The sequence below is a fragment of the Cydia strobilella genome, chromosome 23 (genome assembly GCF_947568885.1).
Source record: "Cydia strobilella chromosome 23, ilCydStro3.1, whole genome shotgun sequence".
NCBI classification, from domain to species: domain Eukaryota; kingdom Metazoa; phylum Arthropoda; class Insecta; order Lepidoptera; family Tortricidae; genus Cydia; species Cydia strobilella.
This window is the reverse complement of record NC_086063.1, coordinates 3,326,284-3,351,246: the sequence shown is the minus strand read 5'-3', so window position 1 is coordinate 3,351,246 and position 24,963 is coordinate 3,326,284. Positions and strand designations below refer to the sequence as shown.

The 24,963-nt window shown below is 37.5% G+C and overlaps 1 protein-coding gene across 1 annotated transcript; it reads right to left on the bottom strand.

The window, feature by feature from the left end:
* Positions 1-175: 175 nt before the first annotated feature.
* LOC134751667 (uncharacterized) lies at positions 176-17,000 on the bottom strand. The gene is made up of 5 exons (XM_063687110.1): positions 16,923-17,000; positions 13,417-13,476; positions 4,766-4,861; positions 4,179-4,304; positions 176-3,652 (listed from the first exon to the last, which is right to left on the bottom strand). The coding sequence occupies exons 1-5, from the start codon at positions 16,923-16,925 to the stop codon at positions 176-178; spliced, it is 3,762 nt and encodes a 1,253-aa protein (XP_063543180.1). The 5' UTR covers positions 16,926-17,000.
* Positions 17,001-24,963: the final 7,963 nt, after the last annotated feature.

Below are 24,963 nucleotides of genomic sequence, written 5' to 3'. Positions count from 1 at the left end.
AAAATCTCGGACGTGGTAGGTTTCTTGAAAACTTCCTGTTGACAACGTATAAACTAGTAGGTCGATGGAAAGATGTGAATATATAACTTTCTTAAACTGTTATCACGCCAGAACTATTTGGTTCAATTTTCCTTAATAACGACCTTGGGTAACATTTTTGTTTCAGACATTAATTCTAATCTTTCTTAATTGGGAAACCATCTAGATCAATCTCAGTGCTAGGGATCAGTGGTGGCTTAAACCCATATTCTATCCTTAAATTCGATACCTTCGGCGTCCTGTCAGTTCTTCGCAATTTCTGTTGTTCCGAATTAGGGGTAAAATAGTTGTTATTCTGTTGTCCCCAATGCTGCTGTTCATTGCGAACTGGCGGAGGACCGTAGTAGTCATTTTGCTTGTTATTGTTATTGGTTAAATAGTGCATGTAGTTGGATAGTGCTGGGTTCTTTTGGATTTCAAACTTGGGTGTATTATTGATATATTGGTATGACGACGCATATAAATTCCCCCAGTGCGTTGTCTGCACAGAAGCAGCAGGCTTTCTATCTTTTAAATCTTTTACGTATTGATTATATTGAGCAGCGTAAGATTGTTGGGCCTTTTGGTTGAAATTGTGTTGTATTTCATTAAGATTTAAATTTGACGCTGGACTCGCTTGCTTGCGTTGTTCGGCAAAATGCTGATATCGGGGAATATTTTGTGTCTGCTCAGTGCTGTGCGGGTATGCATAGGTGTAGTAATCTTGTGGCTTTTCAAAGTGATATGGCACTCTAATAGGCACGTACACCGGCCTTTCAACCTTCTTTTCCACCGGGTAGGGAACCTTGACGTGGACCGGCACTTCGACCGGGTAAGGCACCTTTTTCTCCACAATTTTTTCAACTGGATACGGCACGCGCTTTTCAACTGGGTAAGGCTTGTCAACATATTTGGTTACAACTACAGGCTTTTCGACAATTTTTTCCACAACTTTTTCAACAGCGTACGGGACTTGAACTGGTACTTTTTTCTCAACAATCCTGTCAACTGGGACCGGGTAAGGCACTTTTCTTTCTACAAATCTGTCAACCGGATAAGGTTGAGGCACATGGACCGCAACCGGTACTGGCTGTGGCACTGGTACTTCGACATGTACCGGTCTCTCTACATATCTCGTAACTGTTACCGGTTTTTCGACAACCCTATCAACCGGGTACGGTATTCTTTTTTCCACCGGATAAGGGACGGGAACTTTAGTCTCGTAATGTACCGGGTAGGGTACCCGTTTTTCAACTTCATATGGAACCGGTACTTCTTTGTGCACTATTTTCTCAACTGTAACCGGTTTTTCTACCGCAACAGGGTATGGGACCCGGTGTTCTATTGGGATAGGGTACAAGACTTTTCTTTCGACCGGTACTCCTACTGGCACGGCTACCGGGGTAGGTACAGGGACTTGATGAACGACTTGTTTTTCAACAACCTTTTCTACAGGATAAGGGACGTGTACCGGTCGGTCGACATAAATTTTGTGTTCGACCGGATAGGGTACCTGCACCGGATATAAATGCGGTACTTCTACTGGGTAAGGTTTATCGACGAAACGGGTGACTTCAACTGGTCTATCAACGAATTTCTCATATGGTACCGGTACAGCAACCGGCCTATCTACCGGCACATGCTTTACAACCTCCACTCTTTCTGGATATGGTACTTCTTTCTCTATATATCTGTCAACGAATTTAGTAACCGGTACTTCCTTTTCAATAATGATCGGTTGAATAATTGGGTGATCTTGATCTACGCTATAAGTGTTATAATAAGGCCTTGCGTATTCATTTCTCTCATTACTATCTTCATTGGGTCTAATTTCAACTTCAGTCTGAATATTTTCACTTGGTTCTAATTGTTCTCTAGAATCATTTTGCTGATCAGTAATTGAATTAGCGTTATTTCGGTTGTCCTTCTGCCCATAAGAGTCCTTAGACCTCAAAGCGTCAACGTAAGTGTTATATAAAGACTTGGCAAAATCTAATGGTCCCTTGTCATTACTCCTACCTTCATCTAAATACTCATGTACTTCAACATCATTTATGTGTGTAATGCTCAAAGGAATGGATTGCTGAATGTCGACAACAGTCTTTTCTCTGTTTGGGCCTTTCACTGTATCTGTTACGACTTCACTATCAGAAACTTCATGATCATCCACAGTGTTGAATGTTCCAGAATCATTCGCATTGTAAAGTCTTAAAGCAACGGTGATAGGAGCAAGATACTTCTGGCTTACAGGTCTTGGCGTTACATTGACTAGGTTTTCGGAAGAAGATTGTCTGTCCTGACTGTCTTCACTATTCGTTAAATTCTCATCAATACTGTTTCTCACTCCAACAATTTCGTAGCCATCTTGCAAGTACGGAACCATAGTTGAAACTAAATTGTTAACAATTTGGTCTTTAAAATTATCATAATTTGAATCCTGAACAACTATAGGCGAGGCAAACGTGTATTGATTTGCATTTGTTTTCAGAACATCCTCTTTCTTCTGGTCATTCTCTAAGTGTTCTATTTCACTGTCAACAATGTTTTGTATTCTAGCTCTGACTGTGATTCTATTTCTTGGAGTATTAAATGGCACATCAGAATAGTTGTCATATTGAGTTTGTTCAGCGATTGCATTTCTTGGAGTATTTGGCTGGGCAGTAGAATAGTGGTCATATTGAGTTTCTTCATTAATTTTATTTATTGGAGTGTTTGGTGATACAGTGGAATAGTGATCATATCGGGTATCTTCAGTGATTCTGTTTCTTTGAGTATTTGGTGATACAGTGGAATAGTGGTCATATCGAGTTTGTTCTGCTTTTAAGCTGAATCGTGGTTTTGGTTTGATGATGTCATCATTATGCACATTGGTTTGTTTTTCAGCGGCGTAATTTATTTTAAGCAGATCTTCATTCGATATTATATCCTGTGTCGAAGCTACTAATCTAGAAATCCGATCATCTTCTGTTGTCACACTGCGAATTGTTGTAGATGCTACTTCATTGTAATAATACTTTTCACTCCTTGCATTGCCTCGAGGAGCCTCAACTTTGAAATGGACAGCTCCTCGATACGACAACGGTCTCTCAGTACTTCTTATACCGTAATTACCGTTAATATTACGAATGTCATACGTAGGAGTTTCAGCATAAACACGTGTAGGTTTTTGCGAGTCATCCTTGTGTTCCTTAGGTATTTCTTCTTCGTTAGTGCAATTGTGATCCTTGAAGACTTGAACAACATTGGTTGTGAGATGTTCATGATCTTGCTCAGCATTATCCTCTTTGTTTTGAAGAGGTTTCGAGCGTTCACTTTGCTTCGTCTCAAAATTCGTTACCTTATCACTAATTTGTTCGTTTAGTTGGATAGGATGTAGAGTTTGTATGTTGTAGTAGGCGGGGGTAGCTACATTGTTGTTGTAGTAGGCGGGGGTAGCTACATTGTTGTTGTAGTAGTAGTTGGGTATTGTGTACTGGACATTTGGTTGTGGAAATTGTTGGTCGCCGGAGGAGAACTGTTGTTGAAGGAGATATATCTCGGGCTGCGCAGGAGTGGCGGGTGCTTGGGTTTGATTGTCATTGGACGGCGATACTTGGTACAGTTGGGTCGTTAGCGGCAACTGAAAGAAGACAATTTTTTAAATGAAATAAAACTAGGAAAACATCTCGACGTTTCGAACCCTTTACAGCGTTCGTGGTCAACGGGTGACTCAATTTTTTAAACTTAATCCATAGCACATCTGATCCTCTATCCCTAATTATTTACACTTTGTCTAGTTGAAGTTGAAATAATTAGGTACAATTAAGAGGCTTTGCTTTTGGTCATGCATAAATGCTTGAGGTATCAACGCTTTTAGTGCCTTTCGATTTCTGAACGTAGAGCCGTAGACGTTTTTCGGTAGACGCCATTGAAAACTGTGACTTTTGTTGCAAAAATATAGCCGTCATCAAACAGCCGTCAATTTAGAAGGTTGTTAATTTACCTGAGAAATATTTAGATAAGAGTCCGGCCGGTTTACATGCCAAGCGCTACGCCAAGAAAGGCGCTCTTCTGGCAAGTCAGTGCAAACTTAACGTTGCCAGAGTATGGCTGTTTAGTGTTTACTCGCCAAAGTTGTACGGAACCGAAACTCCAAACCATCAAAAAATAGTACAACAAACCTGCGTATTGGAAAATTGGAGCGCGCGTTCTCCAAGCGCAATACTCGCGGTGTGTGTGCCTGTATTCACGGAGACGGCGCCGTGATAGCCGGTGTCGTCGGCCACGTAACGAACTTCCTGCTCGTTCTGAAATGGATAAATAGAAGTTTTATTAGGTATATAGACGCTCTGGACCCTATTGGATAAAGCTGCAAATAAATGTCAACACTTCAATTGATTCTCTATTACGGACTTTGTCAAATTGATACCGAAATAGCACTTCATGAGTTACAACATACTTAGTTATACTTATACAGACAAAAGGAGAGGTAATCAGTGGAGGACAGTAAAGACTTTCAAAGGGTTGTAATTAAAATTAAAAATTGTTTATTTCAGACATTGTGTCCATAAAAAAATGTTAGTTGTAGTACAAACTTAAAAGGCTATGTTAGTGTTACATGTTAATTATAAATAAAGATAAAAGCAAAAAAAAAAAAAACCTTTAAAATACCTTTGAAAAAAGAAGAAACAAGGTATGCTGGTATCAATACAAAAGTGAAAAGTACCCGTGATCACTATTTCGTGTTATAGGTATAAATAAATTTCACCTGTGGCAGTCTGAGATAGTAATGCCCCGCGGTGCCGTCTCCCTGTGGCGTTAGCTGCCAGCCCCACTCGTAATCCACACCGTTCTGCTGAATTTTCTGCAAAAAAATAGCAATTTATTAATAAACCAGAATAGTAGAAACTTAGAATAATAAGGACTAAAAATATGTTTACTATGTGGTCTCTTGAGTAGTTAGGTAACTAAAATACCCTATTGTAAGAACATAAGTAAATATATAGATACCTATTAAATATAATAAAAATAATAAAAAATTACCCTATATACGTCCCACTACTGGGCATAGGCCTCCTCTCATGCGCGAGAGGGCTTGAGGTATAGTCCCCACGCTAGCCCCATAATATGTATATTATGCCCTCAAACGTAATTTTACTACGTTACATAACACAACCATTGACACCATCATGCGGGTCTCCTTGTATCACAAAAGCTCCGAAGCTATGTCGGTTACTTAACAGGTGGTCCACTTCGGAGATAAAGATAAGATTACTCTAATACAATTTATATAACGTTACAATTCAATATCCATGTCATTGTGTTGCGTAAAACACACGCTGACGCAATGGAGAGAGTTATTATTAATAATTGTTTTGGAAGTCGGAAGCGATCGAGTTATTATTTTTCATGTATGGGCGTTACATATTTACTTTAACATGCATAGAGAAGTGAATCTGATACTTGTTTCATTAAATTTATCTATTTTATGGTGCATTTTATAGCGTCAGGTATCTTTGGATATTAAGTATGATTTTTAAACTGTCTATGTTGATATACATTTCCTCATCATAAATACGTGTACCGGGAGTGATTGTCTAGGGAATAAACTTAAAAAAATATAGGATCAACCTAACCGTTGTGAACTGTAGGGTATGTGGCTACCACCAGTTTAGCACCGACAAACGCTATCGAGAACGTAACTTACTTTTTATGCATCTCGCTCGTACTCACATATTAGTGCAAGCGGGATATATGTATAGAAAGTAAATTATGTAGGCTTTAGCGTATATGTTAGTTTTGACACTGTCAGTGACTCATGGTACCCATACATGGTGCATGGTGCGAAGTGTGAAAATGGGACCTATAGCTTTTTTTGTCAAAAACTCGATTTCAATATTAAGAATTACGACTTCTGTGATCAGAATTGGACTTGCGATACATCAGGCGACGTTCTTAGATATGTTTTGAAAATCGATGCCTCTGTTTTTTGTAAATCTAGTTATAATTTTTAAACTGAAACAGATAATTTTTTATTTTATTTTATTTAAAAGGCACACTAAACAGACAACATTCAACATAGTTACAAAGAGTACATGAGTGGTAGGTATTGCATAAGAATGCCATCCAAAGCAAGCATGCACAGCAAGAAAGAAATATAAGGAGCAAAAACTATCCTAAAACTATAAAAAAGTATCCTAAAACTACTCATGTCACATGCTAAAAGTTGTAGGTATATTTTTTTAATTACTCTGATTGCTCAAACGTAACTAACGCAACTGTCTGTAGCTTTTACACATTCATTTAACATCTTTCAATAATCCCGTCACTCATGTCCAATCAAGAAATCATTGCCGCCCAATCACCGGACGAGCACACGGTCCACTTAACATACATTTTACACGCCACTCTGTTTACCAACAAACCTGACCCGTCGCTTACGTAATACATTTCAATTGCTCGAGCTTTTCAACTCGACCTTTTTAATCAAGTTTCGTTAAATCATGACAACTTGCAATTTGTTATGCTAATTATAAAATGCTTAGTGTTCTTTCTGATTCAACTGACTTGGTCTAAAAATAAACGTGTAGTTGTAGTACCTGTAAGTATTGAATTTTAGGGCGCTTATTTGCCAGAAATGAACCAGGTACATCGATGGTACTCTGTAGAATCATCGATAAATACTACGAGTAGAAATGGTAGCTCAGGATAGTCATATTTGTAATTGTATTTCGCACATATATCCTTTTAATACTAATATTTAATTTTTTAATCTAATTTAATTACTAATATTTAATTTTTATATTGTATTATCTTCTTGACCTTCACTGGCTGGCGCGGCGCGCCGGCAGGGTCGCCATGAGGGGTGGGGCGTTAAAGAAGACCAACTTCGACTGGAGTATAGGTTTATTGACTTAAATAACAAGTACATACCATTATACACTAACTAACGCACGTGCGTGTGTGGGTAAGGCGTAGTACACACACTACAGATAGCTCAGGACGGACGGCGCCATATCTTTTGTGGTAACTAGGTTGTCAAACGTCAACATTTTACGACCAGCTACCATGTACTGAGCCGTACAGCGCCATCTACATTAATCAAAGATTTTCTGATTTTAAATGTCTTCTATAGCCAATAACTCTTTGCTAGTACGTTAGTACAAATAATATAGGTACATTTCACTAGGTAAGATTATGATATCAGAAAATATATAGCGGCAAGTAGCAGCGTAAATAATCAATCCTTGCACTTGTCTTTTAAGAGCTGATAGAGTGATTTATTTCTAATAAAATGTAAAAGGTAAGTTCTACGAGCTTTGATAGCAGTAAAAGATACCACTAGTAATGGATAGGCGCGATATAAGCGCAATTAATAGCGCATATCTAAGAAATTTTCGCAGTCACGTCACCACTTTAGATTTAAACTTAATTTAGAATGTAAATTTGAGCCCGTAAAATGACCGGATAATTTAAATGGGTGTGCACATGCAGGCTTTCATTTCGTTGAAACGATTATTAAGCGATTAAGTATAAGTAGTAGAAATAAATTATTCTATGAGCAAGTAAGTAAGTAAGCTCTTTATTTGCGTTAAATGCGGTTAACAAAAGGTCTTAAACATTATAAATTAAAAAAGTATCACACATTTAGCTGAATTGGAGCATGCAAAAATATACAACGAAATAAAAGACAGATTAATATGTATAACAACTTTCAAATTAACATAGGCTTTATCTAAAGATAAAGATAACTTACAGGCACTCAGACTTTGCGACCAACTGACTTATGTGGCCATGTACCTTAAAAACTTGCGCCCTTTTTCCCCCAAGTGCGAACCCTAGACATTGCCTTTGAAATGTTCACTTTCATGCGCTCCCGGGCACTTTTACTCTCGAGCAACTTAATTCGCATCGTTCCAACATCGAACATGAAACTAGTATAGTTGGATCTACAATTACTTTAAATTGTTTCGGACTTTGAGACCACGCATACAGTGGTTATTAATTGCGTTCGGTAATAGTTTTAACAGGGCAGCTTATAAGGAGATCGCGGATTATTAAACAACAAAAACATAAAGGCTTATTTACTATTGAATGGGCTTAGAGTTAGGACTGTTAGGACTGTTTGTGTTTGTTTGTGTTGGCGATGCCTTCCGCGAGTGAAAAGCACGTGTGTTTATAGTTTCCTGGTCTTCGGTATGGGCTTTGAACACCGCTTGTAGAATGCGGTGTAATGAAACTTTGTACTGGATAATCCAATCATACTTATTTATAGTTTAGAGAATTCTCTTCCATAGGTCCCAGTCCTCTCCCAGTGATTAAAAGAGCGCAACTGAACGATTTACCTTTAATTTAGGGAAGAAGTAAAACTATTTCATAATCCTATTATGATTTACACTACCTAAGTATATTATAAATTATAAACTATACTAAAGACACCAAGCCCTCAAGTGGCGGAGGCTGGAAATTAGGACGGGTACCACCATGGCCGGGTAGCGTACAAGTCCAGGGCGGTGTCCAGATGTAGTGCATAACTGTCAAATTTTTGATCTAACTGACAGGCCGATATCGTCCGGTGGACTGATAGTCAGTGGCCCGGCCCTTAAGGGGTTTGCAAACCTCTCTCTCGGGAGGTATATACACTACGAGTACAACTTGCCCTGTACGCATTGTCATCGCGTTGTCAAAGCATTGTGCCACGGCGATTGCTATCTGACCTTCCAACCGAAGGGATAAGCTAAGCCTTACTGGGATTAGGTAGTCCGGTTTCCTCGAGAAAATCGTTGTTACAATATCACACGATATTCCGTACAAAAATTGTACTATTATCTACATTCCGTCTCACCTAGAGCAATCATAATTTCACAAAGGAAATCATCAATCAGTTTTTGCATGTAAACTGCTCCTGTTCTTAATGACACCGGAACCTCCATTACAATACACTGCAGGAAGTGGAACAAAGATGTGTACGGGTAATGATATGTTTAGTGTTGAGCGCGGCGACGTTACACTCGCTTTTACGATTACATATAGAGACATAAGTACAACATACACGACCTGAGGGCCTAGCCGAAATGACAATCTTGGCTAGGCCTTCTGATAGACACTTCAGCTCGTTCGTGGTGCGCTTGCCGCGGCCGCTGCTGGAAACCATAGCGAGCGTGGACTTCTGGCCGGAGGGTGTGGTATTTCGGCGGTTCCGGCGGTTTCGTGGGAATCTGCCGAATCCTACCACGCAACAGAAAGCTATGTCGCCATCAAACAAACATCGTACATTTATTCAGCAAATAGGCCACAGGGGCACTTTTACATGTCAATTTTTACAAGCAATACAAAACCAAAATAACCAAAATTTACAAAAAACAATTACAAATATGGAATCAATAAAATATTAGATACTTTGTCAGAGATGTATCCAGTGTAAATGTCAGATTACACAAAAAAATACTAATAAAAAATATACAAACAACAGACAATTACTAAAATTGTTTATAGATACATTCTTTCTTTACGTCATCTTGGCTAGACCTTCTAATTTTCTTTCAGAAATTCGGAATTTAAATCCTTAATAAATTCAGATGCTCAGTGACCATAAAGATTGTTTCCATACAAAAAGACAGACAGCTAGATTATAACAAATACTGAATTGATAGGATGATAAGTATGTAGATAGATAGATGGATAGAATTTTTATTGGTATTAATCATATAAATGATAATAAATTTAGATTCACGTTAATATTTTTAAAATGCACATAACTATAAATTAATAATGTCAACAAAGAAAATAATAACAATAACATAAGATATAATTCTAATTGCAATACAAAATTACACAATTTATTTAATCTAATCTACTTGGTCACATGTCACATGAATTCTCATGTATGGGAAGTTAACACTGATGCAGTAATTCAACGATCAAGGAAGGTATTCCACCTGTCGTACAGTTTAGGCGCTCAATCACTCGGGCAGACAGACCGATAGGAAGTTCCTTTCACTCGGAACCCGGAGCTTTATGTAAGCATTATGCAAGGTTAGTTTGTTTAGTTAAATCGGCCCTTAAACTGTTCTGGTTAAGTTTTAGAGCTTTATACATAATAGTAAAAGATAGTGATAGTAAGTTATAGAGGAAATGATTAAAGTTTTGTTTGTGTACTGGTACTCTGAAACTATCATATAACGTAATAAAACCTACTGCCGGTAGTATCAGCAGTTTATTTCCGTTTCCGTTTATTTTGAAGAGTTTTAAGTATCTACTGTATTCATCTTTTTTATTATGTGGTGCGCAATAAATATATTTTATTACCTATAACTACAAATATATTGCTTAGTTCTACATCCGTGTATTTAATAGCTATTTACTTCGATTAATGAACCATAAATAAGAGGTAATGCTAAAGTGGAAAAGACCGTCTATCAGATAAGACCGACTACAAGTTCTTTTGTCGCCTTCTAACTCGTTCGTACACATATCCCACTCTACAGAAAATCGGTAGAGCGGAAGGAGCGAAGCTCTTTCTTTCTGACTATCTAAGCGAAGTTAAATAAGTACGAGCTGACGGTCTTACCAACCAAATATGTTATTAGCCGGTCTTTTCCACATTGAACTTACAATAAAATATGTTTAATTTTAACTTAATCTAATGTTAACATCAAAGTTTTACTCAAGAAAATGTAATAACCCAGTGATGTCCATTTATTTGTTTATTTTATCAAACAAGTTAAACAGTATGACAGTAAAATCCATAATGCATAATGTCCGTTAGACTGTCCATAATAGTTTAATATGTATCTATATTTCCATTGTTTTTCTTAGTAACCAATAACGAAATATTACCTAATTAGAAATTAGATATTTAAAAAAAAAATGTTTAAAGGATATAAGGTAAGGGGGTAAGACTATCACTTGTATGGAATCCTCATAATGTTTGTCTTGCCCTGAGCAAAATAAACTGTCTTACCCCACATTACCTTACTAACTATTACTATCATTAACTATATCTTAAAAACTTATTTTGAACGTTCCGAAATAAAGATTTTAAATAATCAAATTAAACAAAAAAGTAATTGTAGTATGTACCTAACAGTCTCCAAAACGCATCCATCACAAAAGCAATTATACAGTTCGAAACTTAAAACAAAAGAGTTACGCCACCTCGCTAATTAACGCAAAAAACGCCGAACAGCTGTACCAGAGATAATAGAGAGCCATAGATAATAAACAATAGACAATAAGATCGGATTGTTATTAATAGTCGAGAACTCTAGACGGCACGCGCGAGTGAGCGTGGCGTAAGTATGTAACTTGCGCTTTTCATCTCGCTAAGTTGCCGTGAAGAAATTGATATTGACATTTCTCGTGTGTAATTAATACATATTTGCTTATTTAATTAAGTTCTGGCCATACAATAGTTTGTCGAGTAAAGTTTGAAGAGCAAGTCGAACGGTATCTACTACTAAAAATTACAAATCTTGGAAGACCTAATAAAATTTAACTTTTTATAATAAAAGTGCGGCTGGCCGGCCGGCCGGTTTAGTTGTAACTTTTATTTAAGAGGAAAGAGGACGGCCGTTTTTCCATACAAACGTAGTCCCCATTTTCCTCTCTGGATATTGACATTATGGAAAATATTTTGACATTTTTTGACTTTTACGTTTGACTTTTTTCGATTCGAAAAACAGACTTCATACAAATTTTTAAATGCTCCTAACTTATAATAATTAAGAATTCGAAAAGCATAGTCAACAATACAATACAAATCCTCTTTATTGCACAACCTCAGAAAAAATGTACATGGAAACACAAATAATACATGAAGACAGAGGTAAACAACAGGCGGCCTTATCGCTAAAGAGCGATCTCTTCCAGACAACCTTTGACTACGTTTGTATAAAAAGGCGATTTCGCGCGGGTCCTGCACTTTCGTCTTAAGAATCATAATTACACCTAGAGTCAGACCAAGCTAACTCGGCAGCGATTTTGATAGCACACACGACGTGATGAAAATGTTATTTTAAAATACGTCATAATTTAATAGAAGTTTGACATTTAAATTAACAATTGCACAGTCTGTGCTATCAAAATCGCTGCTGAGTTAGCTTGGTCTGCCTCTAGTAAATTTATGGCCTCGCTCCCTCCTGTACCTTAGGTCGGATTTATGCAGATTCCATTGTACGACTGCGAGCAGGAAGCGATACTGCAACGTCGTTTATATACGTTATGTGTGGCACTTTCTCCGGACAAGGTGCGATGCTTCGATCCGTTTCAATCTAGGGGTCTTAAAGGATTCCTATTTAGTTGGTTCAAAATATAGTACCCACTACCCAGTATAGGTAGTAAGGTACCTATTATCACAAAAAAAAAATTTCTGAGTCGGTTTATAAACTTACCAAATCCGGAAAATCTCACCGGAAGATCAGCGCTGGAAGTCGCCAGCAACATGCTGAGACCATTTCGTGGCACTTTTTCTTTTTTATGTTTCTCTGTTTTGTATAATTTTCTATTTGTGTGTGCTAACGAATAAATTATTTCTATTCTATTCTATTCAAATAGTAATTTCTTTTAAATAGGTCAACTGAGCCCACACCAAGGTCACCAAGCGAGCTTTCCATGATGTTTTTTCAAACTTTATAGGCTCCACAGACGTTATATACGAATAACATCAATATTTAACAGTTGTAAAAATGTAACGTAATTGACAGGCATCAGCTGTCAATCTCAAAATCGTTACCGGGTGAGTTCTTACTTAATTCTAAATACATAATTATTTATTGTGGCATTTAGAATTAAGGTTACATGCGGAAGGCGATTAGCTGTAGTATGCTGTTGCAGTGACATTCAACTAAGACAATTCTATTAGGTTTAGTTGTTTTATCACAGAGTTCCTATGGCCACCTCCTGTCTCTATCATCAGATCAGGTCAAATTTAACTTGCAAGATTTGACCCGTACATACATAATACATAGTTACATTACAAGTTAATAAAAAGCTTGTAAAATTGGCGAATTTATAAAAACGAAGTCAAGGTGTCCGTCCGTTATTGGTTGAAGGTTTTTTATGATAGGTATAGGAGGCAAACGAGCAGACGAATCGCCTAATGGTAAGCGATTGGTGTCCAAAACTTATGGAAGTCAGCTCTTTTCTTGAAGGTTGAGCGAAAAAATACAAAGATGTATATAGTCCCCAACCCGCATTGGGCTAGCGAGGGGACTACAGCTACAGATCAAACCCTCTCGCGCTTAAGAGGAGAGCTGTGCTCAGCATTGGGACGTAGGGCGGTTGCCTTATTTTTTTCTGCCTTACTATGGAGTAGTCAATTAAATTTTATTCTATGGAGGGGCAAATAACTATGTATATATATATATATCATCGGTCACCCTATATACGCTGAAGTATTAAGTATACCTATAAACTTACCGTGTGCGTAGTCTGCGAGTACGCGCCGGAGATGGTCAGCGCCATCCACACTCGCGCCCACTGTAAGCAAACAAATAATAAACGAAATAAATATCATATACAAAGGAAAAAAAATACCAAGGCCTCCAGTGCCCAGGGCTGGAATCGAACCAGCGTCCTCCGTTTACGCGACAGGTGCCTCAACCGCTCGGCCACCCAGGCTCGGTGGCATGGGTCGAAATTTCCAAGTATATGACAATTCCCGAGGGCTTGTGGCGCCCCCTAGCTGTGTAAAAAAAACACAAATTAAAATATTTTCATAAGAAAGTAATTTAATTTGTTCTTAGAACAAACAAATAATGTTATAAAAATAGTAAATAGAAATATATTTCTTAACCAATAAAAACAATGAAGTGATAGTGCATGTACAATATATCTTCGGGTAGATTTAACAAATATATTTCTAGTGAAATGGATGAGGCTCAGCGAGACCGCTGATTTTCAGTCATGTCAGTTCGCTGTACGTCCAAATATAACACAAAAAACACCAAAAAAAGTAAATAAGTAACAAAAAATTGTGACTTTATTACCAATAAATTATGTCTATGTCTATAACTGTGATTTACGTTTTTCCTCTCATTTTTCTTTTAGTGTTTTATTTCGCGGTTACTGTGAAATAATTGATATATTGCTTAACGTAAATAAGAAAACGCCCTGAATGTTCACCCGATATTATAATCAAATTTTCACCTCCAGCTTTCATTCCACTTCGCCAATATTTATATATGGTAGTCTATTTATAGTCATATTTGCATAGCAGTCGCGTAATCAGTGTCTATGTCAAGATTATTATGTCTCTAGGTCATTTACTAGTTTCTAGTCAGTCCTTACTCTAGACTAGATTATCCTATATCATACGAAAGTTGTCTGTAGTTAATATTATAAGTGCTGTCTTTAGTCAATTAACTAAGGAAGTTGACATTTATATCTTGTGCTGAAGCTATAACTTTTATCTGGCAATGGTTTTTTGCTGGTGCTTTTAAATGTTGTGTAGCAAATTTCTGCTATTGAGAGTAGTGATAGTGAGCTTAAAATAATTTACATTTACCGTCATAATAATTAGTTTTTCTTGACGTGTTTATCCCTACGAATTAATTCCTAAAGTCCTTAACATTAGCAATGAGGATATAATAAGATAGAGCGGTACTGCCATTGTAAATTTTGTAACCACAGTAAATTCACTGCCATCTATCGACATACTTTAAAACTAAAAGTGAAGATTTATAAAAATACGTTAAAATGTATTTAAATATGGATAAATTATTTTTTTATTTGCATAAATTATTTTTATATGATTTTGACCCATGTTCTTTCACTGGGATGCGTTAAAATTATAAATAACAAACGAAACAGTCAACACCCTCTATACGAGAGTAGGCCAAAACTAGTGGCGCCATCTGATCGAGAATCAAATTTTCGTTATTTTCGAGGCACGTTTTTTCCTTAGACTGTATCCATCTATTACGGAGTTATATCTATCTTTGACATTAGGTACTTAATATTTAAATTGTAAAACTGATTTTTAGGGAATAAGCTGTTTAGAAATATACGTAAATTGTGTCTGACTAATCAAAAACATCTCTGGAAACAATAACGGATCAGTTGGAAACAAATCAAGACATCCGAAATGTCCAAAAATATCGCACAATAGTTATTTGTGCAACAAGAGAGGAAAGTTGGTTTTTCTTGCGAGTGTTTATTTTGAGTCCCGAGAAAGCGAAAGATTCTATAATTGAATCAAGAGCGAAGCGAGTGATTCTAAGGTAGAATCTTGAGCGTAGCGAGGGACTCAAAAACACGAGATGTAAAATAACTTTGCTCTCGTGTTGCACACATAATTTTTCACCTCAGTAGTGAGAACATATTAAAGGTTAAAATGTATTTCGAATTACACAGAATAAACAGAAAAAAAAGTATTATAATATGTACGATACGATAAGATACGAGACGAGACGAGACGAGACCGGACCGGACCGGACCGGACCGGACCGTACCGTACCGGACCGTACCGGACCGTACCGTACCGTACCATAAAAAAAAAATGTAACAAAAGTATGAAGTTCATGGCCTTCACTAAATTAAAAAGAAACATTGTTTCACTCCCTGGAGTGACGAAAGTAGGCTTGTTCGAGCTGCTGAGGTGAAAAAGTACTTATTTGTACCGAAAACAAGGGTTTACAGGTGATAATATATACTAATCTATGGTTTACAGTACCGGTCAAAGATTTAAGTTCATTTAAACTTTTGACCGGTATTGTAGCTAGATCGATTTTTCGCCCCCGAAAACCCCCATATATCAAATTTCATCGAAATCGTCAGAGCCGTTTCCGAGATCCCCAAAATATATTACAAGAATTGCTCGTTTAAAGATAATAAAAATTTAGTTCTTCTCAAATGAAATTGAAATTAATCCAACTAAATGCATCAAACATGTGTTTTCAAATCAGGAAACGTCAATTTAATAATATTTATGAAATTAAACACGAATAATTTATTAAATACCAAGACGATAAACTTCTCAACGACCAGGGCTGGCGTGCTGAATGTTTTACGGGCGTAAGTACTTTCTATGCTATGTCAGTGATAGCTGATCGTTATCGACTTCAATGGTAAATTATTAGCTTATATTTAACATTGCGATCGTTAAATAAAACTATGAAAACGGATTATATCGCGTATATTGAATTTATAATACATCCCGACGTTTCGAACCCTTTACAGCGTTCGTGGTCAACGGGTTACTGAGGAAAAACTACAAAGTGCAAAAATACCCACTTACAAAAAATAATGAACCATAAACTACAAACTTTAAGGCTGGTTGTACATGCAAAATCGGTTCATAAGGCTAGTTATACAATACAACTATTTTAAAGTAAAGATATATATATATACATATATACGCGATAAAGCTACGCCGGCTCCAACCCTACACCTCGGACCCGAGAAGATTTAATTCCCTCCTTAATTGTAGGAGGGTATCCCCATATGTAAAGGGTTCGAAACGTCGGGATGTATTATAAATTCAATATACGCGTACGCGATATAATCCGTTTTCATAGTTTTATTTCATGAGTAACTATCGCGGTAACCGAAGACAATATTATATTGCGATCGTTGTTAACTATAAATGTAGAGATAAATCGGAAACACTATTTTGGCGACAGAACGGCGTGGCTCTGTTGAATCGTCTGCTCTTGTCTTCTTAACAAATATTGGTGTGCAGGAGAAATATCAAATTTAATCATCAGAATTTTTATGAAGTTATCGTTCGCATTCAGACTACAGCAGCATTACTGCAGCAGTATTGCAGCGCGACATTACTGCTTCAAATGTCAATCATGTTGCTGTTTGGATTTTTGACATTTGCGGCAGTAATGTCGCGCTGCAATAATGCTGGGGCAGTCTGAATCCGAACGGTAACTTAGTGTTGCTACTGTTAAATGTAATTATTTAGTATATATACGAACCATGATTGTAGGCGAGCCAGTGTGCGCCGAGATTTAGTGTTTCCTTCTTCTGTTGATTAAAGTAAGTATCTGAAAAAAAGAAAGAATTTGTAAACCTGTAAACATCTTTTTCAGGAAAAAGTGGCTGATTGAAGTTAACTAGCGACCCGCCCCGGCTTTGCACGGGTTACACAAAACCTGAACAAATTATACATCTAAACCACAAAATAAGTAATAGTATTAGACCTCTCTCAAGTACAGATGTAAGTAGTGCATTGTTGTTTTCCATGGTATTTACTCGGAAACGTTCGTATTTGTCATGCTACTTCAGTCAACCTCAGTACTAGGTACCGATACTGACTGAAATATACAAGACACGTTCGTAAGTTTCCGTGAAAATACGATGGAAAATAATTATGCACCATCTATATCACTGTTGATAGGTGAAAACCGCATGAAAATCCGTTCAGTAGATTTCAGTTTATAGCGAACATACAGACAGATAGACGCGGCGGGGGACTTGTTTTATAATGTGTACGAGGTCTGTAGTGATTGGTTTGGCGAGTATGATTACAACATATAGATTTGTGACCTACCTATAGAACGTTTTTACAGTAGTGTCATAACAATTTTACTTTTATGTCAATGTAATGCCAACGACGTAATAAATGAGAAAAGGTTTTAATTTAAGTTTTAATAAGAAAACCTCTGTGAGCCTCAGACATCCATACTAATATTATAAACGCGAAAGTGTGTCTATCTGTCTGTTACCTTTTCACACATAAACCGCTGAAACGATTTAGTTGAAATTTGGTAAAGAGATAGTTTGAGTCCCCGGGAAGGACATATAATAATAGGGTAGTTTGTATCCCAGAAGTCATCATTTAAGGGGATGAAAAGGGGGGGGGGTGGAAGGTTGTATGGGGAATCGATAAAAAGCAGATTGGATGAAAAATAAGCTACCCAAATTACGAACTCCACGCAGACGAAGTTGCGGGCAAAAGCTAGTATTAAATATATTATACGGTCACGGGCGGGGCGGGATATTAAGCTCCTGATGACACTCCTCGGTACGGAGTGAAACATGTCGAGCGTTTTTCGACTTAAAATACGTGAGTGACCCGTTATTAATGGATTTAATAGGTAAGCATATGTAGTTCGATAGTATGTTGCGTATGTTGGGTTAGTTTGTCCCTGCCTAAACTTTTCTCGGTCCATATTATTGCACAAGTTGGCTCATGTCATGTGTAAGGCATTACATAGAGGTATCTCCAGTAATTTGGCCAATTTCTCTTTAACCGCAGGCCGCAGAAAACCACGGTTACACATCGACATATGAGTTTAGTTCGGCATTTACTTACATAATTCGTAATTTCGCGGTTAAAGAACCTAGTTATCGTTTTGGTCAATGGACGGCCTTTCTATTGGCAAAATAATGACTAAAAACCGGCCAAGTGCGAGTCGGGCTCGCGCACGAAGGGTTCCGTACCATTATCTATAAAAACGGCAAAAAAATCATGCTTGTTGTATGGGAGCCAGAAATACATTATCCGTGAAAATTTTAACTGAGATACAGCCTGGTGACAGACGGACAGACAAACAGACAGACAGACAGACAGACAGATAGACAGTCAGACAGACAGACAGCGAAGTCTTAGTAATAGGTTCCCGTTTGTACCCTTTGGGTACGGAATTCTAAAAATGGTTGAACGGTTTAAATTTGTTGGTGATGATGACTGCGAAGCTGGTGGTTTTGGGTTCGAATCCCACAACTATCCCAAGTTTAGTAGCGTTAGAAATAGTTACCCATTTTATACGGGAGCAAAATTGTTGCTTAGGTACCGGAAAATCACTAAACTATAGCCTACGTGCAGCCTGTGGGTAAGCTGTTAATTAAGGGTGCAGTACAACAACATCCTCAGGATGCTGCCGAGGCTGCCGAAGCACTGCAGTGCATCAGCCATGTTTGCTGAGGCGCAGGCGGATGACTTTTTCACTATTAGGCGGAAAAGAATTGCCTCGATGCTAAGGCGGGTGCGCGGCAGCAGCAACAGTATGCTGAGGGTGTCAGCGGAGCGCCTGGACTGCCCGCTAACCAAGTACTGGGTGGAAGTTGTCATTGGCAGGGCCAGGTAGTGAATAATAATATCTACTACTTGCCCCTGTCAGTGGAACATTTTTTGATATATTTTTTTAATTATTTGTTGTTTTTTTTTTTGCTTTTATCTTTATTTATAATTAACATGTAACACTAACATAGCCTTTTAAGTTTGTACTACAACTAACATTTTTATGGACACTATGTCTGAAATAAACAATTTTAATTTTTAATTTAATAGTCCAAAATCTTCCAACTATGGAAGAAAACTAACTCGAATATCTTGATAAAAAAACTTCCGTGAGACACAGACATATTAAACATATTAATAACGGGTCACTCACGTCGAGCGGTTTCGACTTATAATACGTGAGTGACCCGTTATTAATATGTTTAATATGTCGAATATTTTGGTTTAGGTGTGACTATTATTTGAATTTTGACAACATTAGTTTCCTAAAAATAACTGTGGATCATAGTTGTAGTACTGGGCTATATATAGTTGGGTGGTTTTAAAGTAATCTCTCGAGATAAATTAAATTAAAATTAAATTTAACAATAAACACAATTTCACAAAGGCACATTGCAGTGCACCCCGCACTAACTAGGCATGGCCTGTAACGCGGAGGTCAAGGTCATCACGAGTTACCAATATTATATTTATGTATATTAAGCATTAAGATAGGAAAGAAAGATGTGTGTAAGCTTGTTGTGAGGAGGGAGTGAAATGTGTGTTTGTGAAATCTAAAAGTGTAATGTAATGTAGAAGTTATTCGTTTTATATATTTAGTTTAATTACAAATTTTACATGTCAAATGTTTAGTTTAATGTGGTCTTATATATATATTATTTATCGCATATCAATAAATACTAGATTAAATATGCGTCAGCAATTATACACTTTTACTTATTTAGTAATGGATTTCTGGCGGTTTCTCATATATCTAATAACAACACAAAACATCAGTTTTGATTTTAATTGAAATCATTCGCGTGTGGTGATTAAAATACCTACATCGAAACGGAAAATAATGTGTTAGCTCTTAGCTCACTTTTAATTCCTTTAACCTTTCTTTTCGGCTTACAATGGACATACAATGGTGCGAACTTTTCTATTATTATGTAACGTATTGTGTTCAACTTTTATTGAGTTATTTCACTGAAACTAACTGTACATTATTATGATTATACACAATATAAAGAAAGGATGCTTATCACGAGAAATTCCGTACATTGACCCGCCTGTTACTATCTCTATTGCACGCGCATAATAATATTGTCATTGTTTAGTTTTTGATTTCATTATGATCGGAACTCATTTCATTCTCACCTTTTATTATAAGTATATATATATTTCGTTCGGGGCTTGCGCACAAAACGCAGAAGAAAAGTACAAAATTTAAATTTGATGGGAAAAGACAGAAAGAAAATGTCAGAGCTCTGTGCGGTTGATTTTTAATGTGGTGCGGTGAATTTTATTATTTAAATACTTTCAAGAGAGTCATTGGATGTGAAGTTACACGTAAAGCGGAGTTTAACTGAAACAAACCGAAGACCTGCACATTGCACAAGCGCCACGGGGGTGAGTGTAGGGACTTTATCTATATATACGTCTTTTTATTTTATTTTACCATCCTTGCATCGAGAAACGGATGCAGATTCGTTCGAGGTGCTGACCAGAATCAGTGCAATTGAACCAGCGCAATCATTAAGGTCAAAATCCATCAGAACCGCCCGGCTGGAAGGCTTTGAATCCAGTCATGTCATTGACCGCCGTCATTATGGGCGGGACAGCAATATATGTAATTATTCGCGTGCGACAGAGATAGGAATAGGCGGGTCAAAGTACGTAACTGTTTGTTCAAAGCGTCCTTTCTTTACTAGGAGACCTAGGAGTGGTGTTCGAACTTAAAACAGCTGAACGTGGTTCGATATTTCTCGTTGTGCAGTGCAGTGCACACACTTTTATGCCGGGGCCACACTAACGGCACTAACGGGAAACGGCGGGAAACGCTGCTTTTACCTATTATCGCGACAATCCCAGTGTGGCCGTATGAAAAACGTCGATTTGACGCGATAATTAACCCGTTTCCCGGCGTTTCCCGTTAGTGTGGCCCCAGCATTACTGTCCAACATTACCTTCTGTAAGAAACACATAAGAAACATTACCTGTCTACATGATATATCGTCAGGTGAACTTATGGTAGTAATTAGTGAGTTTTGGTTGTCACCAGTTCAAAGTTATCCAATAAATCAAACAATAACTTGACAGGTACCTAAACAGTAGGTATGCGTCCTGCGACCGCTACACAAATTAGATCAACCACAACTAGATCAATGAATCCAGCCGCTAGACTTTCGAGTCGACGGTAATTGACCACTAATTAGATATCGTAGCATATCGTATCTTGTTCTAGATTTCCACTATCGGCTTACGAGATAATTGGAGAACAATGCGTACAAAGGTCACGAGTAACCTACTTGCGCCTAAGGCCCTTCATGGCCCTTAGTTAGGTATGTTTATTTTTCTTATTTTTAATAGATCGTCTCCGTCTAAGCTAACTTAACAACAGAAAAAAGTGAGAGGGTTATAAACGTCATATTTTCATAGATATTTGTCATTAATGATGACATGGTTACACTTTGTCATTGCAAATGCCATGCAGAGTTAGCTTGGTCCAACTCTGACTGAACTTGCAGTTTAGTCTATGGTACCTACTAGCGAGCATGGACACCTGAACTCAATCACACTTATAAAAGTATGAAATTTTGAAAGCACCTTTTTCTATATTAATTACAAGTAAAAGGTAGGTATGTTGGAATATGGAATTGTTTTTGATAAGTTAATTACTTAATTCCTTTTTAACCACTATATTTCTTAACTCGGTTTAAGTCACGAGGGATGTCCTGATCTTTATAAATATTATTATCACTTTTTGCATATGTTAGAATTTATAATTCTGAATACGATAATAGAAATCTATCAGACTAAAATGTCTCAATTGCCAGCAACAATCAAAATACTTGTCATTCAATCAGATGCTGTTGAAAAAGTGTAAAAACCATTTAAGCAATTTACACGCATTCGCTATCAAGATCGCTTCTGAGTACCTAGCCGCAGATTTATTGCGATGTCACATTAGTGCGAATTTATTAGCAATGATACACATGATATGTGTGTTACGGGGAGTAGGCACGAAAACGATAAACATGGGAGGTGTCATAGCAGTCATACATCATTTTAAGGGCCTGCGCACATTGGATGCGTGTGCAATGTGCTAAGACGTGCACGTCACATGCACGTGCGCGTTGTAAAGGCGGGATTCCACCAGTGTGCGGCACAAGCATATTCAGTACAAAAATTTACAAAGCTGTGTCCTGTGAAGCAGATTGCCGTGCATTACAGCATGACTTAGATAACTTTTTACTCTACTGTTCAGATAATCGGCTTTTCTTAAATATTGATAAATGTTTCATAATCAATTTTAATCGTAAAAATGACCCGGTAATTTTCAATTACACTTTAGCTGGGAGAAATATAGCCCGGGTATATTCCGTTAGGGACTTAGGTGTTACCTTAGACTCGCAATTAAATTTTCACCTCAGTAGCTCGAACAAGCCTACTTTCGTCACTCCCTGGAGTGAGGAAAGTGCGACTTTCCTCACTCCAGGGAGTGAAACAATGTAGCTTTTTAATTTAGTGAAGGCCATGAACTTCTTACTTTTATTACATTTTTTTATGGTATGGTACGGTACGGTACGGTACGGTACATTGTCGTGTCGTGTCGTGTCGTGTCGTGTCGTATCGTATCGTATCGTATCGTATCGTATGGTACATATTATAATACTTTTTTTTTGTTTAATCTGTGTAATTCGAAATACATTTTAACCTTTAATATGTTCTCACTACTGAGGTGAAAAATTATGTGTGTAACACGAGAGCAAAGTTATTTTACATCTCGTGTTTTTGAGTCCCTCGCTACGCTCAAGATTCTACCTTTGAATCACTCGCTTCGCTCGTGAATTATAGAATCTTTCGCTTTCTCGGGACTCAAAATAAACACTCGCAAAAAAAACCAACTTTCCTCTCTTGTTGCACAAATAACTATTTAGTCTACATATTGATAATATATGCAAGCGAGCTTATAAGAAGTTGGGGATGATTCTCAGAATTGGACAGCCCTTCAGACGCCCCAATACCTATAAACTACTATTCTATTCCTTTGTTAGGAGTATACTGGAATTTGGTTGTGTTCTTTGGACACCTCAGTACCAAGTCCATATATTGATCGCCTGGAAAGGATCCAAAATAATTTTTTTTAATCACTTTGTTACAAAACGGGTAATTACTTCGAACGCACTTCGTTAGCAGCGAGGCATTTCCGTGTTCCTTCCCTCTATAACCGAAGACACTACTTAGATGTAATGTTCTTGTTTAAAATTCTTTAAGGTGTGATTAAATGTCCGAATCTCTTAGAATTAGTCACTTTCAATTGTCCGCACCAACCCCTACGTTCTAGACCTCTATTTAATATCAGCTTCGCCCGCAAGAATTACGCTCGGCACACATTTTTCAGACGAGTCCCAAATTATTATAATAAGCACCTACATGATATTGATCCTTTTTAACACTTCCCTGTCTAGTCTTAGAATGAAACTTAGACCTAAATTGTTTTAATATTTCAAGTATTGAATTTAAATAAGTAAATGTATAAATGTAACTTTCCGGTTGTCCTACCTACCTAGGTAGGTATGGCTCATGTTTTTCTTTGATCTTCTTTTTATCTCTGTTGTTTTAGTGTGTATGTTAACATTATGTACTTAATAATGAACCTCCAGGTCTGTTTCTTAAGTATGTTAAGTACATTTGTATTTCAAATCTATTTGTATATGTGACTGTTTGTGTTCTAAATAGACTAAAAAATAAATAAAAATAAGCTTGTCCCGCACAGTGCCGCACACTGGTGGAATGCCTTTATGTACTACCCATTCGCTTCGAGTTTGCTGTCTGCGACCGTTACACGTTAACATCACAGGTGAAGTCAGCTGTAGAGAAAAGGTACCACCCCTGCATAGAACTTTGTACTGTAGACAAAAACAATTTCATACTTTTTATTCATTACTTTCATTGTATTAAATGTAAGTCATAAAAGCAGTTGTAAAGCTGTGGTAGCCAAGTGGATAGGGCGTCCCTGGGCGTGGCGGGGAAGCGGGCCTGGAGGTAACGACCAACTTGAAGCGAACGGGACAGAGGGCCTACAGAGAACCACGTTCGAAGTGTTGCCTCCCTGTCACACTTAGGTACGAATTTACAAGTGCGACAGAGAGGCAACACGTCGAACGTGGTTCACAGTACTCACGGTTGGCACTCAGATCCTTATGAGGATGGCGACCGCTTGCATGATGTGTGCGTGCACGGCTACAACATTATCCGTACACGTCTACCGCAGCCAGTGTGCTCTAGCCTTTTAGAATTAATATATGTTGAACTGAACGCAAGGGTGTTGATTGCGATTAAATTATAAAAAAATAGTCACTATTTCATTATTGCACATGATCATGATTGCGCATGTGGATGGTTTCCATGCGACGCTGCGAAAGCGCTGCGCCGCGACGCTCCGAAGGGTGCGCGACAGCCGCCACAGTCGCCGTCTCCGGCCGTCGTGGCAGGAGATGGGACAGTGCACTAATTAGGCACTGGACCTCCCAACATCTTAGTTTAGGTACTAACATAGTAATTTAAGTATAAAATATTTGTATCTAACAAAACATGGATTGTATCGTCCGAAACATTTGTTTTGTATTCTTATTTGTTTTTATTTTATTCTTGCTTTCTTTAAGAATTCTGCGTTGTGTAAAACCTGTTCAAAAATACATACACTACTAAGTATTTAAAATAGTTAGTGTAATTTCGCTTGGATCAGACGCATATAATAACACCTATAAGTATTAGCTAGATTAATT